General features: G+C 38.1%; 2 protein-coding genes and 1 long non-coding RNA gene across 3 annotated transcripts; 2 read left to right on the top strand and 1 right to left on the bottom strand.

Moving 5' to 3' along the window:
• The first annotated feature begins 327 nt into the window (after positions 1 to 327).
• Positions 328 to 12,190, top strand: LOC101171370 (junctional adhesion molecule B-like). Its single transcript, XM_004081494.4, has 10 exons — positions 328 to 737; positions 4,169 to 4,234; positions 5,798 to 5,908; positions 5,987 to 6,136; positions 9,516 to 9,697; positions 9,790 to 9,898; positions 10,003 to 10,110; positions 11,503 to 11,521; positions 11,599 to 11,647; positions 11,752 to 12,190. The coding sequence occupies exons 1-10, from the start codon at positions 695 to 697 to the stop codon at positions 11,788 to 11,790; spliced, it is 876 nt and encodes a 291-aa protein (XP_004081542.1). The 5' UTR covers positions 328 to 694; the 3' UTR covers positions 11,791 to 12,190.
• On the top strand, positions 6,856 to 9,423 carry LOC111946733. Its single transcript, XM_023950751.1, has 2 exons — positions 6,856 to 7,103; positions 7,466 to 9,423. Exons 1-2 carry the CDS (start codon positions 6,898 to 6,900, stop codon positions 8,226 to 8,228), a joined length of 969 nt encoding a protein of 322 aa, XP_023806519.1. The 5' UTR covers positions 6,856 to 6,897; the 3' UTR covers positions 8,229 to 9,423.
• Positions 12,185 to 15,823, bottom strand: LOC110017350. Its single transcript, XR_002292711.2, has 2 exons — positions 15,395 to 15,823; positions 12,185 to 12,801 (listed from the first exon to the last, which is right to left on the bottom strand). It is a non-coding gene; the product is annotated as an uncharacterized LOC110017350 (long non-coding RNA).
• Positions 15,824 to 17,083: the final 1,260 nt, after the last annotated feature.

Genomic DNA, 17,083 nt, shown 5'->3' with positions numbered 1-17,083 from the left:
AATATACCATAGGAGAAATATACCATAGGAGGTATATTTCAACATCCCAGTTTAAGCAAATGTGACTTAACTGTGTTTTATTTTATCTGCATTTCATAATTTCTTTAATGAGTTTGACAAATCTGTGTTATTTTTTTTTAATTGACTAGAATTAATGCTTGAAATGAATAAATAAATCAAATCAAAGAACAGACATAGATACAGTGAAATACACACAACTGCATAAAGGCTAAACTCAGCATTGCAAGTAAAATCAAACGTCTTTCGAAATATTCATCACATTTTTCTATTGATGAAAAAGACACTCTTTTGTCTCTGAAAGCTGATTGTTGTCAGCTTCATTGAAAAGTTTACACATGAACTGGGATTTTTTGTAATGGTGCAGAGAAAGAAGAGGTTAAAATGAACCTTACATGCATGCAAGGATCGATAAAAACTCTCCTTTGTTTTAGTTTAAGCTGCAAAAGCTACAGTAGTACAGAAACATTTGGTGCAAACCCCTGTCAGGCTCAAGTTTCCCTTGTGGGCTCTGCCTGCTGAGTGGACGCTTGTCTCCCTCCGCCCCGTCAGTTGTCAGGGATGCATGAGCGTGTGTGCTGCACGTGAAACTTGAGGAAAAGTAGCAGACCTTGAAGTTCATCAAGTTGCAGCCACACTTTGTGCACACTCTCAGCTCCATACAATCCTGAGCACCATGAAGATGCTGGCTCTGCTTCTGTTCAGCACCGTCTTACAAGGTAAGCTTCAATGATTTCCGCAGGCTAAGCTGATTAAAACAATTTCAAAATGAAAAAAAGTTGCCATGTACCAATCTGAAACATCTGCCTTCACTTACATTCAGCTGAAAACTCCTTGCAAAGATTTTTGAAAAGTAGGAATACTTTAAGTCAATAAATGTGTATTTTTAAACACTAAAAATGCAGGAAAAGTGAATCAAAAGAAAGAAATGACACCATTCTGATGAAATAAAAAGTTTATATAAACATTTCCACTTAATCTGTTCATCTGTTTTACATGACAAATTGGGTGGACTTCATGTTTAGTTGATGTAGTGGGAGGAGGAAGGTGTCCAGCAGATTGTGCAGGGAGTGGCAGCCCTTCATGTTTACACTGAACTCGCTCTGATGCTGTTGGAACCAAAGATTTAAAGCCTGATGAGTTGCATCGTGTGCTACCTTTAGGAGGAGTTTGAGATGCCACACTGTCAGTTTGAAGATAGCCCCTGACTGACCCTGCTGCTGATAGGACCAAGATAAAAAACAAAAAAAAAACAACAGTTATCTGGAAACATGTTTTTGAAGTGGTTCTGGGAATTTTAAAGAGCTTTTCAAACCTTTTTATGCTGATAATTGCAAATCTGATGTGTTTGTGTTTTGATCTTCCTCATGCACATGAGGAAACCAAGCAGAGGAGAAGATCAAAACTGAAAGAACGATGAAAAAAAATCGAATAAAAATCACTGCTGGTTCACTTCATTAAATACATCAAGCCATAACAAAAAAAAAACATAAATAAATAAATAAAACACATAAAATGAAAAGAATTACAAGAAATCTAAAACAGCACAGTTTTTAAAGTTTTGGATGTTTCTTATATTTTGTGGGTTTAGCTAAGCATCATAATAATCACTCTAATAAGGAACCGATTCCTATTTAAGAAGACAAATCCTGTCATTTGTAAAGAAAACATTTGACCAGCAAATAGCTTTTATTTTTTTTATTATGTTAGTGGATTTGAGCTCTGTTTTTGATTTTTGATCCCACCTGGTTTGAATTACCAATTATGCCTAATTTAAGGTCATAACTTTGGCTGTTATTGATGTTCTGATTTATGCTAAAATACACCCATTTAAAGAAAATAATATAATTATTTTGATTTTTTTTCATGAACATGTGGATTTCAGTGGATTTGGAAAATGGATGGATGCCTTTAACACAAAATTGATATTTTTTTTGGATCAACCTAAAATATCTATTAAAAGTCACATGCGATGCAATCCACTAATAACATTTTTGGTAATGGTATTTAGGTTTTCTAAAAGTATTGACAAAAAACATTGTAAGATGTGCTGAGCATCATTGAGAAGAAAATCGATAACATAAACATGTGCATATGACACACTTTTATAATTCCTTTCACAAATGAATGCATCCACTTAAGGATTGTCCTAATTTTCTATCTTTTTAAAATTGTGTTTTGTTCTAAGCCAGACACCTGTTTGTCTTGTCAAATAGGATCCCAAAGCTTTCCTAGTAGTCATATTTCTACATTAAAGACCCACTCCAATGGAAATTGTGTTTTTAACATGTTCTTGTGTCATTTTTCTGTTGATGGTCGACATACTTAAAGAAAATTTAAATAATTGTGAATCAGGAGCAGACGAAAAAAGAAAAATGTAGTTTGAAAAACAGCTTATTTGTAACGTAAAAAACCTATGTACATCTTTGTTTTCTTCGTCTGAGCTGGGATCTGGCTCAAACTTTATAGCTGGATAGCTCCAATACTTATCGCCATTTTTGTTGCACCTGAATTGTTAGGTTGAGGTTAGGTTGAGAGTGTGATGAACTCATGCTGCTCTGCAGAAACCATGTCCTAGAAAACGACAGTTTAAAAGTTTTTTTTGGCTAAAAACAGTATATTCATAACTAAAAGACCACTGGGAACAGTCATAAAACAGATTAAAAGAGGATTGGAGTGGGTTCTCAAGGTAGATTAGTCGAGTAGAGCCAGAAAGTTTGAAGTGAAACCAATCTTTTGTTGTTTGCTGTGGTTAATAAAACCTAAATTTAAAAAAGAAAAAAATCTTTTTTGTAAGAAAATCTTACAGTTTCACATAAAAGTAGCCTGATTCTGTTTAAACAGTTCAACTTATTGCGAGTACTGCAGTGTTCCGGAGGAGGACCCTCCATCTTTCAGTCCAACTTCTGGATGTAAAATGTTTAAACACATTCTAGTGTTTTTCTTGTGTTGGTACGTCCCTGCTTAGAGCTCAAACATAAGACTATTTTAGGTTTCAAGATGAGTATAAAAGAAAAACAAAATTAAATATGGCCTAATTGGACCAATAGTGTGTCTTGCAACATTGTCTTTAGTTTAAATTGTCTTTTATTGGCCAATTTTTATTAATATACTTCAAACAAAAACCTGCTTTTAATTTTAAATCCTATACATGTAGCAATAAAAAAGCATTAAAAAGAGCAAAAGATCAGATTTTTATTTGCATTTTTGGCTAAAACAATCTTTAGGTTGACAAATGTTTTTTTGATTATACAAAAAACAAAGTGGTTTTTGATCCTGCTTTGCTTTGCGGCTGTTGAGACAGTCGATCAGCGTTACAGGGACGGAGTGTTGTTGCCGGGTAAAAGTTGGGTCAAACGACAGCAAACAGTTCAGGGGATTAGGCTTCCATCATGTCTTCACAAGTGTAGATGTCGGGGTGTGCGGGGTGTCAGCTGAAGAGGGTTAGGTTACTTTCATACAGGCGGGCTTTGTGTGCAGCAGCAAACCGTGCATGTGTGTGCCACACAGCAAGAGGGACGACCTTGGCATGTTTCCTCTCTTCTCCACGGGAGAAAAACACAGGCAGTTAAAAAAAAATCTTTAATTAATTTCTGCTGCCAGGTTGAATCTTTTGTATCTTCTTACATTGTGAGCATGTGTGTTTTTGCACATGCACACTGAAGGGACAAACCCTGACAAAGGTTATCAGGTCGGGATAAGGCTCTGTGTCAGAGATCATTCATCATTTACATTCCTGCAGTCCATTGCTCCTGGTACCACCAGGCTGCAGCTGCATGCTCAGTGTGTCTGACTCTGGCTGTTTATATGAGCTATTTAAAAAAAAAAAAAATACGAAAAAAACATGCTTTTTTCTTTGTCCTAAATGTCCACTTAAAATCTTTAAAGTTTTAAAGCAAAAATTCAATCATTAAAAATGTACTATAAGAGACAAAAGTATGTGTGTACTTATTAATGTTTACCAATAAGGATATTTTAGTGTATAGAGGACAAAGTCAAGACCAGCAGACCTAAATGATGATCATCATCATCATTAGCAAATCAACATTTAAAAAGTCCTTCTATTGTGTAGATGTGGAAATTCTTGGAAATTAATAAATGCTTACAACCAGAACCATCATATTTTTGTTGGTGTTTTCACCCCCTCCAGGTCCCTTCAGTGAGTCAGTGACGGTGAGCAGCAGTAAACCTCAAGTGGAGGTCCATGAGCATACAGGTGAGAGCATCTGTATCCACTGACATCTTCTGGAGCAACACCCTGTTGAGTTGGGGGGGGGTCAATCTATGACTCCCGTCCGTGGCAGTGGAACCACCTCCAACCTTTGATGTTGTACTGGTCTGTGCTCCTTCCCTCTTTGTTTAAACCCTTCAATACTGGTGATGTCACCAGCGACACCTTAACAACCCACGCTCTTTGACCAACCATGACTGTCTGATCGTTTACAAGATCAACGCGAATTACGCCAATGGTTGAAGAGTTACAGTTGTCAAAACAAAGTCAAAGAATCAAAACCCCATTAGACATGGTGGGTCCTTTGGTGGGAGGGTCTTTGGATACTAGGAACACAGGAAGTATCACCACAGCGCCCCACACACGAAATATTGATAACACCTTTTAGTATACTGTATGTACTCCTATCCTGATGATATATCCTCACACACAGCTTCACTGCACAAGGAAGGCGGTTGGCATTCATCTTCTGTTCCTTTTCCTTGTGGGTGGCCCAGCAGCTGGTGTCCTGGTGGGCATCGGTTTGTCTCTATGCTTGGGGGATGGTGCTGCTCAGTACTTCCAGAAGTTGGCAGGCAGCTTTTCTGAGGCTCTCTGGGTTTCCAAGTCCTTCAGGTCTTGCACTGAACCCAAAACGACAAATTGAATCTTTAAATCCTGAATGTGTTGACCTACCCCTTTTAGGAAAGGTCAAGGCTTGCAGTCATGACTGCAACCACTGCAGAGCTAAAAAGAAATCCATTTAATTGACCCAATAGAATCCAGTGGGTAACATCACAAGCAAGGTCTTTACATACCATCTATGTGCGAGTCTTCCTTGTTGAGTTTTTGTCCATTGTGCCTCATTTTAACTTTCAGCCTAGTGATTGGACTTGAAACCAACCAAAACCACGGACTTAAAACTTGACTAGCAGTTTCCTTTCCGCATCTAAATGCTGTACATCCCATCAAGGTTCAGTGTTCTAAAACTTGTAGCTTATTTCCAGAATAATTAATTTGCTCTTGCATTATTTTTAAGACGAATATTTTAAATCAAGAAATAAATAAAAAAACAGTTAATTGTCCTTTTCATTTACACACATAGAAATTCAATCAATGTGTAAACTCAGTGAGTTTGACGGTAAAGACCCACTCTGATCATCTTTTTATCCATTGTAAATGTGACCACAATGGTCTTTCAATTCTGATTATACTGTTTTAGTCAAAATCAAAAACTTATGTTGTTTTCTAGGACTTAGTTTCTGCCAAGTGGCAGTAGTTCATTAGAAATTCACCTCTACGTTGTTGGCGGCACTGCTGGTGCGGGGTAAGCCTGCCCTCACATCCCATCACCAATCTGTTTACACGCTGTTCAGCTAACCTGCAGCCCCTCACACCCCCAACCTAACATTAGTGATGCAACATAAATGACCAACGACATTGGAGCTATCCAGCTGTACATTTTTGAGCCAGATGCTGTTACATCATCCTGTTAGCGTAACGTTTAGACTGAACTGCATAGAATTTTTGGTTTTGATAAGTGATTTTTTTTCTGCTGCTGATTTCCAGATGCTGTGCTGCTCTGTGAGTTCAGGACAGAAAAAGACCACAACCCCCGAATTGAGTGGAAGAAAAAAGGGAAGGGGGTGACTTTTGTTTACTTTAACAACAAGTTCACTGGTGAGTAACTTGGTGAGACTGGTTACACTAATGTTCCGTCATGACTGTTGTGCCACTTTTATTTTCCATCCTCTTCAGGATCTTATGCAGGGCGGGCCCAGATAGAGGGAGCGACTCTAACCATCCACTCCGTCACCTTGAAGGACTCAGGAGAATATCGCTGTGAGGTGACGGCCAGCGAGGACCACGTCAGTCTGGGGGAGGCGACAGTAACTCTCAGTGTGCTCGGTATGAGACAAGTCTTCTCATAATGTCAAGTCAGGAAGAAAATCACTTTTTCATCAGTCAGCACAAATCAGTAAAATGATCGGCTCTGTCAGTCTTTAAATCAGACGAATACAAACTCAGAATAACAGCCTAGACAACGATTATCATGTTGTTTTGAAACACGTTACGAAACACCGTAAGAAAGTAAGACAGTTTATTTAATCCCCAAAATCCACCCAATCCAACAGACCATATAATAGCCTACGTGCACGATAGAACTTCCGGTTAACTTCCGTTTTTCGAGTGTGAGCCGACAACTTCCGGTTGGTCGTGTTATTGTTGTGGGGAGTTTGGTGCGTTGCTACTTTTGAGTAAATATGAGCGGATTTCGGGTAAAAGAGAGGCGTTTGGTGTTTCAACGCGTGACAAAGACATCACAACACTGTTGTGTACCCCTGTGTGCGAATTCTTCAAAGTACAACAGTAGTATAAGCTTTCATAGCTTTCCAAAAGATATGTCGGTGAGAGCCGAATGGATAGTCAGAGTACGGCGGGAGGACTTCACCCCAAGCAAGACGAGTCGTGTTTGCAGCAGGCATTTCCAAAAGGGCGATTTTGTTAACAACCCTGGGAAATTGAGAAAGTTGAAGAAAGGGGCCATTCCTACTCTTTTTTCCTGGAATGATTTTCAAATCCCTGCACCGAGGGCGAGCGTGTGGGAGCGGAGACCCAGACCAGATAGCCCCCCTCCTCCTGTCCATGACACCAACTCAGAAGAAGACATGGAACTGGATACCTTGGCACCAGATCATGATTATTGCATTACTCCAACAACAGCAATGGTCGCAGATCAGTTAGCTGAGGAAAACGATACACTTCGCCAGAAAGTTAAGGAGCTGGAACTACACATTGAGGCTCTCCAGCTGCGGAGTTGTTTTGGACTGAAGCGGTTTGCAGGATCGGACGAGGACATCCGATTTTATACCAGGTATGTCATAATTAAGGTTTTTTGAATTGCAGGAAGCTGATGTCTTGTATCATATTAACAGTGATGGACAGAAAATCATGTACAAAGTCATGCACTTAAGTGAAAGTAAAGACATGTAAAATGTTGCTCCACTAAAAGTCCACCTTACAAGAGGAAGAGTATTTTCCTTTAAGTGTACATCAAATATCAAAAGTAAAGTAATTTATGACTGACATAGTCAGATGCGTAGACACAACCTTTTATAGTCTTTATGTTAAACAAATGTAGTAAGTAGAGTAAAAATTAAGATAATTGATTATGTGTAACTAAATTAGGCTACCATGACTAACAACATTGCTATTTTTGTGTATTTTGTTTAAAAGATTCCATTCTTATGACCACCTGATGGCATTCTGGAGGCTCATCGAACCAGCAACATCAAGGATGATCCGTGTGACAAGTGTGGCTAGAGAAGCATCAGCCTCTGTGGCAGAGAAGACAACAGCAAACAGATCAACTAAGTTGCTGCCCATAGATGAGTTATTTCTTTTCCTAAATTATCTGTCAACTGGATGCACACAGAGAGAGCTTGGGCACCGATTTAATATCCATCGGACAACAGCCAGCAGGATCATCACAACCTGGGCCAACTTTCTTTACTGTGTACTGGGAGCTATTTGTATCTGGATGACCCCTGAAGCAATCACAGCTAACCTACCTCCTGAGTTCAAGGACTATGCAGACACTCAGGTCATTGTTGACTGCACAGAACTGCGGTGCCAAACTCCATCCTCACTTGTGTTACAGAGTGAGGTGTACTCGCACTACAAATCACACTGTACCTTCAAGGCCATGATTGGCATGGCACCACATGGTCCTCTGACATTTGTTTCTGCACTCTACGGGGGCTCTATTAGTGACCGTGAGCTCTTCAGATTGTTGGGCATTATACCTCTCCTGTCCCTTGACATGGCTGTGATGGTGGACAAGGGCTTTAGGGTGGAAAACCTTGTACCAGGAAAACTTCACAGGCCTGCCTTCCGCTCCAACGACAATCAAATGGCAGCACAGGACGTCCTGGAGACCCAATCAATTGCACGGCTGCGAGTTCACGTTGAAAGGCGGGTTAAGGAGAACAAACTATAACAAACAATAAGCAGTGATGAGCGTATGTGATGTGTGTGTAGGTGTAGTAGTGAAATTATTGTTACATAATTCCAAGTCTTGCCAGGGTTCTTGGCTTGTGCCACTGTTGTTCACTCTCCGTACAGCTCAGCACTGGAGGAACAACTGGAATGTCAAGCTGAGAATAATGTGCAGACTGGAAAAGTAGAGCCACAAAATGGTTACAGAGCACTGATCCAGCTACACATGTACAGCTGTGATGGGCCAGCTCAACAGGGATGGAGTCCTTCAGACCCACCTGTAACAAGATGTTAAAAGAAATATTTTTTTTAAAAAGTGGCATAACTGATTTGTCATATATTAATATGGGCTACTCAAGGAAGCTACTATTTATTTTTGTACACCGTTAAAATAGCTGGTAAAATCTTAACTTTTTTCTTTTAAACACTGTTAGTAAAGGGATTAACAATCTTTTTCTTTTAATGTGGTCAGTGGAGCAGTCTATTCGATTTGCAGGTACACTCAGAATCCCCACTTAACAAGTACCAAGATTGCAGTATACCTTCTTAAACTTAGCAGGTTTATATTATTATACCCATCTTATGTGTTTCACCTTTACCCTGGGATGTTCAGTATACCTGGAAAAACAAACTATACTACACCACTGATTGCTATTAGTGAAAACATAACATAGTAACGTAGGACTAAGCGTACACTGTCCGTTTACAACATGAATGGGGAACATGGTCAACCAAATGAACGTGGTTAACCTAGAGCAAAAAAAAGAAAAAAAAAGAAGAACATGATTACCCCAGGAACATGGGTAACTGGATGTAACTTGAAATGTACAATCGAAATCCTTTTTCACGCTTGCAACCGGGTGCAGGTGAACACTGGTCGACAATCCTGTAGATGTCGTTCACGTCGATTTTCGGGAGACCTTGTAGACAACGGGTGAAATATGCCATCTTCAAAATCTGCCGTGTCGCTGCTATAGAAGTCGCAAACCGGAAATGGTCGGCCTCACACTCAAGGCGGCGGAAGTAGAACTCCTTCGTTATGTGCACGGAGCCTATTAAATCTGTTCAGTCACAATTGTGTTTAAAGACAGTTTATTGTTTTGAAAGCCTTTGTTTTTAATGATTATGACCCTAAAATATTTTTTGGTTGAAAATGTGTGTGTCCTTCTGACCGGGCCCTTCTCATCTTCTGTACAGACCATGTCTGCAAATTAGAAACAGGCAAGAGATTGTACATGAAGACTAAAAGATAGATTTCCTGATGGTTCTTTGCTCTATACCGCCTCAGTGCCTCCACATGTTCCGTCCTGCGATGTGCCGAGTTCTGTATTCATCGGCGCAGACCTGGAGCTTCTCTGTAAAGATAAGCTCAGCGTCCCACCAGCCACCTACAGCTGGTACAAAGACAACAAACCTTTGAAAGCTACAGGAGATACACCCTACAGCATCGACACAAAGAAAGGGACTCTGGTGAGCAAAGAAGAAGGATAAATCCACTAAAACCAACTAGGACACGACCCCCCCCCCTCACTGTGTCTCCCTCTGATGTTTGTTTGGAGCAGAAGCTTCAAAGTGTGTCTAAAGCAGATTCAGGGATGTACCGCTGTGAGTCCTCCAACAGTGTGGGGGCACCCAAGAGCTGTGTAGCCCAACAGCTGAAGGTTCTTGACTGTAAGTGACTTTTTGTTTACTTTATATTTAAATAATGACTACCTACAGTTTACTAACACACACACAATGCACAAATATATCTATATAAAATCCTCTCCTTCCAGATCCTTTAAACATGACGATTTTAGTAGCTGGAGCATCAGGGTTTGTGGCTCTGGTCCTTATCTGCTGCATTTGCATTTGTATCTGCCGTCGCAAAGGTTGCTGCAAGAGTGAGTATTGATGTCCCAAACACGTTTCTCTGGCTCCCATAAAAATACACATGAAGGTAATCAGTGGCGGTTTTTCCAATTGGCAATGTGAGCGGTTGCCCAGGGCGCAAACTGAAAAAACATTGTAAAACATTGTAAACTCCTGATTACATGTGTGGCACTTTGGTATAGGTGACCTAGGTTTAAAGCTCTGGTGTTGAGGAGTTACAAAGAAAGCCTGAGACCAGCATAATCCAAACCATCTGAGAAGATTGTGCAGTTTGTGGTACTTCCCAAAACAATTTCAGGAGAAAATAAAGACAGGAAGAAAGCAAGACACAGAAAACCACTTTTGCTAGTCTATCATAATAATAGACCCCTGCACCTCCATAACTGATGACACGTTTTCATTCGTTTGCAGTCCTACAGGTTTGCTTTGTTGGCGGTTCTTTTATTCCTGACTCATAATGCACAGCACTCACAGAGTTTAGTATCTGTAATTTTCCATCTGCATCCATACTGTAATCTATCACACCAGAGTTCTTTAGCAAGTGATGCTTTTGTACCTAAGCACATCAGGGTTCACTTGTTTGGGAAATGTTCAGGCAAACTTTAGCACTAGCCAAACAAAACAATACTTTAGCAAAAAGTAGTTCACTTGATGTTTATTTTATTAAGTATAATTGAATATAAGAGTTGCAAACATTATACAGACGATGCATGTGTAGTGTAGGAAGTATACTCAGTGAATTCTTCTTCAGACTAAATTGGAACATTTTAAGTTTACGATAGTTAGTATTTAAAAACTCCACTTCAATACTGCCTCAACTTCAGTACAGATTATACTTCTTAAAGTTAGTATAGACTTAGAGGTCTTGTTATTCACTTAAATAGAGTACTTTTTGCTAAAGGGTTTACCAAAGAAAATAAACGCAGATTCAGTCTGAAGATCAAAGTGAACATCAGAGCTGTTTCAAGAAGTGACTGAAAATAGTAAATCCGAACGCCCCAGGCTGAATCTGAAAAATTGAAAAATCCAGAAAAGCTTTACTCGTGTCATTCACAAAGAGCTTTCCTTCTTCATTTCTTTATCTGGGGTTAATGTTTGTTTTGTTCTAAACAACTTCAACATTGGAGCTGTGATCTTGTTGACAGAATACTTCTTAGAGTGCAGTGTGAAAACAGATTCTGGTCCAGCCTCGTCTGGTCCATCGAGTTTTATGGCGTTCAGTGTTTTATGGCGTTTACTGCTCCTCATGTCCTAGTTTCTTGCAGGAAACAGTTTTTACCAGCAGTCCTTGACAGATCAGTGCAGCAGCTTTTCATTGTTTATTATTTATTCTTAGGTAAATGTCATGTTTTCACACTTTTTCACGGTTTCTCTCCCTTTTTTTTAAACTTTATTTTTAACAGAGAGTAAAAAGGCAAAAAGGTGAGTGCCCCCTCTGGCTACAATTCTGTTTAGTGTTTTTATCAGTTACCACTGAGGTGTCACCCTTTGTCTTACAGCAACAAGCCCTTCAATCCCCCTCCACCTCCTCCTCCGCCTTTCCGGAATGTGAGTGATCAAGGAAGTGTTTTCTGGGGTTCGCCTGATCTTGGGTTTGGCCTGAAATGCAGATTAAAGAAATTGTTCCGTGTGTGTCCCTTTGCTCTTTTTAGTTCAGGAACTACAAACAGACTCAGTCCTTCATGATCTGAGTGTGAAAGACGACGGGTTCCAGTGCAGCTTTGACTCGGCGAGTTTTCTGTGCCAATCCTTTGCGGATGAAGTCATTTCTGAAATGGCTTCTGAGGCTGTAAATGTTTTCTTTCAGCACTTCAGCTCTTGGCTGCCACTTTGACATCAGCATTTGTTACTTTCTACAGGGTTTTTGGACAAATTGTAAATACTGAATGTTAGCTTTAGGAAATCTTTATACATCTAATGTGAAGTTGTTTTTGTTTGTTTGTTTTAATATTATTTAGTTTTATAAACCTTTTTTTGTGTTTTATGTGTATTGAACAGGTGTCTGCACGCACTGAAAGGCTTTATAGGATCCATAAAAATGTTCACTTTTTTCTTGATTGTATCTCTTTATCAATAAAACTGAAATACAAAGTTATTTTGTTTAATCAAAAACATAAAAACACATTTCTACAAATGCGTTTCATATGTTACACATGATATCAACACAATTTGACAAAAATGTTTTTTCATAAATTATTTTGGTGCTTCGAAATGAAGGAACTTTGAAAATAGCATTTTTAAGCATTTTAGTTTGGGTTAGAAAGCCTTCCTAATTTCTAGCTCCACACAATTACTGATAATCATCCTCATATATTTAATTAAATTCTAGTTTAGTTTATAAAGCACTAGTCTCAAATGCTAGACAAAAGCAAAAAATAAAAGAAAAAAAGTTAGAATGAGTTTTCATAATTATGATTATTACAGTCCAATACAGTCTACATAATTCCATTGATGATCGGAGTGGGTCTTGGCTCGCCCGGACTCAGGCAGCAGCTGAAAGGAGATCAGCTTCCTTTTCTGACTGCTGTCAGTGACCCAAAAAGCTGCATCTACTGTCGCATAACCTCAGCATTGCCAGCAGACGGAGGTGGAGGGAGAACAGCTGGACGTGGACATGTGAAGCTCATCCACGGGGTCACAGCAGAGATGCCACCATCAGGGGAAGAAGGTGCAGCCTCATGAAGAAAAGGAGCAGCGTGTACCTGTGAAAAACAACAGATTCTGAATAAACAACAAACCAACTGTGCGACTTAGACGTGCTCAGACTACAAAAAGCATGTGGGGGAAGTTTTAATGTGGAAGGTTGGTCAGATGAAAAGTTAATATTTGACCTTAACGAAAGACAGATGCTGTTAGCAGAAAGAAGTGGCTGCAGTTGAGAGGCTTGGTGTTTAGCTGCAAATCATCTAGTAGTTCTGCTGAAGCATACGTTGGTGGTTAGTGAGAACCAGCGCTTTGACCCCAGCAAACACAAACTTACTGACCAGTAAGCAAAAAGAATTTAAAATAGTAGAAAAACAGCCATTAAGATCAGTCGATACATCAACGTGTCCAACGTGACTCATGAATGTGTCTGTTGTGTTATTCCCACTCTGTCAGCCACAGCGCTGACCCGCCCTTCATCTGTGGGCTCCTCAGGTGTTTAGGGTAAAGGAGCAGGTGTGGAGGAGGCGGCACTCTTCAGTTCAGTGCAAGGTTTTTTTTTTTTGTAAAATGGCCACCCCTACCCACAATGCACTGCATGTTAGTCATGGAGTCAGTCGAACTGTATACACACTCGATAGGTAAACTCTGACATCACCCAAAGGATGTTGAAGGTTGAAGATGAAAGTGAAGACTGAAGTGGGAGGGGCACATTGACTAGAGTTTGCTCCACCCACTTCAACGATTTGCTGCAAATTTCTCAGTGGACGTGGCTAAGCAAAGTGTTTGTATGGTTTACTACACACATAGGTTCACATAAAGAAACGTGTAAATATGCAAAAATTATGGCTTAAATAAATAAAATTATCCACTCCTCTCACCCAGAGTTGTCATAAACAGGAAATACAGCAACACACATGAAAATGGTTCAGAGGAAGTTTGACACGTGATTTTGTGATTTGATTCAAGATGCAAATAAGCATACAGTATGTAGAATACGCCCTGCTCAGATTGCTACCAACCAAAAATTATTATCTTGTTATAATACAGAGTGAGGCGTGCAAATAGGGCCGGAGGATGTCAGTGAAGATTTAAACAAACAATGTTTTGTTGAAAAAAAAAGACAGAAACACCAAACTTTATGCTGTGATGCACCATTCATGTTTGTAAATTGAAGGGTTGCATTTCCAGAAATTTATAGTCTTTTCACCACTGGAGATCTTTGTCTTGCAGCTTCCTACTTTTGATTGGTTTATCAAAAGTATTGCTTAAAAGATGTGACACAACTATAACACCATACATCTGTGCTGACTGATTACAAAATGGTTGAGTAGTAAATTAAAAAATCAAAACAAAAAGCTAATTACAGATAATAAAACTACATTTAAGATTCAAACCCAAAAGGAGTTTATACAAATATACTTATGTTTTTCCACAAAAGTGTAGAAAAGAACCCCAAATGTAAAACAAAATCTGTCCAACACCATTTCATCTTTGTCCTTCTGACATCTTTATTACTCTGTAACCCTTGTGCTATCCTAGGCACTTTACCATTGGGAGTTGGGTCATCTAGACCCACTAGACAGTGCTCTCAACTTTGTTTCTTCTATGATTTGTGATCTTTACTGGTGTCCATGAATTACATGAAATCTTTCCACCTTTATCCACCTTTGTCATGGTAGGGAGAACACGTCAATGTAAGGGGGGGGGGCATCTAAGATAGCACAAGGGATAAATGTCTTTCCTCATAACAGCAGATAATTGGATGTTAATGAATAAAGCATTACACAATATATTAAATAAAATAACTTAAAAGAAGCAGGAAATTCATTATTTTTACTTTACTCCAGAAATATTTAAGTTAAATCTTCTATTAAAAAACAAGTGTGACATACAAGGCAAATTAAAATGTCACTGGGAAAATAAAGAATGAAGCACTGCTACTCAGCAACCTCTTGATTGGACTTGTTTTCCTGTTGATTGTGATTTAAATAAAGTTTATGGACTTTTATTGTTTCACTTAAGTGGAACCATCAATTTTGATGCATTTTCTTGAAGTCTTTGATGTCTGACGGATGAAATTGAAAGTTCTTTGATCGTTTTTTTTTGGTGTTTTATATATTTCTTGAGTTTTCCGTTTTAAGCATCGTACAAAGAAATTCAAAAACAACCCCCCACCCCACCCCCTGCTGTCATTTACATACACAACAATATCAATTTAGTAAAAAAAAGGAAAAACAAAGGTAGAACAATAAAAAACTAAGAGAAACAGGAAAAAGATATCTAGTCAGTCACATTGGGTAAAATAAAAACAATATTAAAAACACTACCAAGTAAAGTCCAGACATATCTATACACACATTTGTGGATGGTAGATTTAAAAAAAGTGAAAAATATTTGAACACATTTTATGCTGCATCTTAACAGGAAACTTAATAGTGGGTTAAGTTCTAGCAGACACAGAAATTGGAATTATTATTTTGTCTCCAAAATGCATTTATCAACATGCTCTGCAAATATAATCCTTCAGCACGAGAAAGAAGTTCAACAAAGACAAAATGAATCTTTTTTTTTCCTTCTCAAAGTTCTTTCATTAAAGTCATGAAATGTCAAATTAAGGAAAATGATTTAAAAAAACGAAAAATTGCTTACACGTTTGATTTCTTTCACAATCAAGTCCAATCTCAAAGAACAAAGTCATCCTCAGCCTCTTCTGCCTTCAACAAAAGCAAAATCTCTGGATAAAGCGCATCCACAGTGGATCTGAAGAACATTTTTTTGTAATTATCATTGTTTGCTTAAGAACTGCAGAAACAGTCTGAGTCGGTACTGCTGTGCAGAAACGGTATATTGGGGATCCATGTATTCCAGGGTCCAGCTTACTCCAATGACCATGGGGGCCATTGCCACAGCGCCCACCCAACACAAAGAAGCTCAGGGCCCACTCTATGGCTTTCACACCACAGAGCGGGACCTCAGCCGTCCTTTTGAGAACGAGTAACGTTGCAACAGCACCCCCTAAGGGCGGAGTTGGTATTGCCCAAGAATAATGGATCCGCAAGACGAAGCACTGGAGTAAGACAAAACTATAGATACACAAGCATATACAGTATAATAATAATAATAATAATAATAATAATAATAATAATAATAATAATAATAATAATAATAATAATAATAATAATATTAATATTAATATTAATATTAATATTAATATTAATAATAATAATAATAATAATAATAATAATAATAATAATAATAATAATAATAATAATAATAATAATAATAATAATAATATAATACTAATACTAATTACACTAAAAATAATAATAATAAAGCATTAGAAAGATTCAAACATAATCTTAAATATTATGAATATAATAATATTATAACAATAAAATGGGTAGTATACTAAAATAATATTCATTATTTTACACACCTAGGTGTGTGACAACTGATGGGACTTTAACTTGACTTTATTAGAGTGTTGGTTTTACTTTTTGTTTTTTACTAGTGACTTTGTTATTTTATTATTGCCTTTATTTTCAATATATGTTTGTGGTGCTGTTTTTATTTCTTATTTTTGTTACAGTATAGTAGCTTTAAAAAAAAAAATTAGGACTACTTACTGTTTTCTTTTCCTTATTGTTGTGTTATTTCTTCACCACACTTGTTTTCCTATACTTAATGCTTGTTCAGTTCAGATTGTTGTAAATAGTTAAACATTGTTATTTGCCAAAAGTCTCTGTCCTGTGTTTTATTACACTTACAGTTTTTCTCAGTCGCTTTAGTACAATTCTCAGATCAGAATGAAATTCCCAAAACTATTTGTTCAATCTTCACATCATGATGTCACTTGTGCTCATCATATAAGCAGTATCTCACTTCTTTGAACAAGTTGCAATTGCTTTGGTACATCCATGCAAATGATTATGAACAATTTTCTGCTCTTTGCTACATTATCAATTGTTTATGTCATGTTGATCAAAATGTACTATATAGTTCACTGTGCAATAGTCTTAGTCCTCAAAACACCTAATCATTAGTTCATCGTATAAGTCATTAACTGCAAAATGGTTGACCAAGTTGTCATAATGTGACAAACATATTTTGCTGCATTGCAAGAGAGGATATTCGCTGTGATGTGGATGAGAATTTGTGGCCTAACATACAGGAACGACAAGAGGTGTAGGAAGACCACAACAATTCCTACTGCACTGCCTGTACTGTTCAGATTATTGTCCTTTCTTTTTTTCCCTTTGTGTTACTGTTTGCAGTGGGTTTTTTCTATGTTGGCATGACATGGTCTGTCAACAAATTACAATATGAACAATAAAAGTG

This window comes from Oryzias latipes, chromosome 21 (assembly GCF_002234675.1).
Source record: "Oryzias latipes chromosome 21, ASM223467v1".
In the NCBI taxonomy this organism is placed as follows: domain Eukaryota; kingdom Metazoa; phylum Chordata; class Actinopteri; order Beloniformes; family Adrianichthyidae; genus Oryzias; species Oryzias latipes.
The sequence above is the reverse complement of the archived record's forward strand: the minus strand, read 5'-3'. Positions and strand labels throughout refer to the sequence as shown.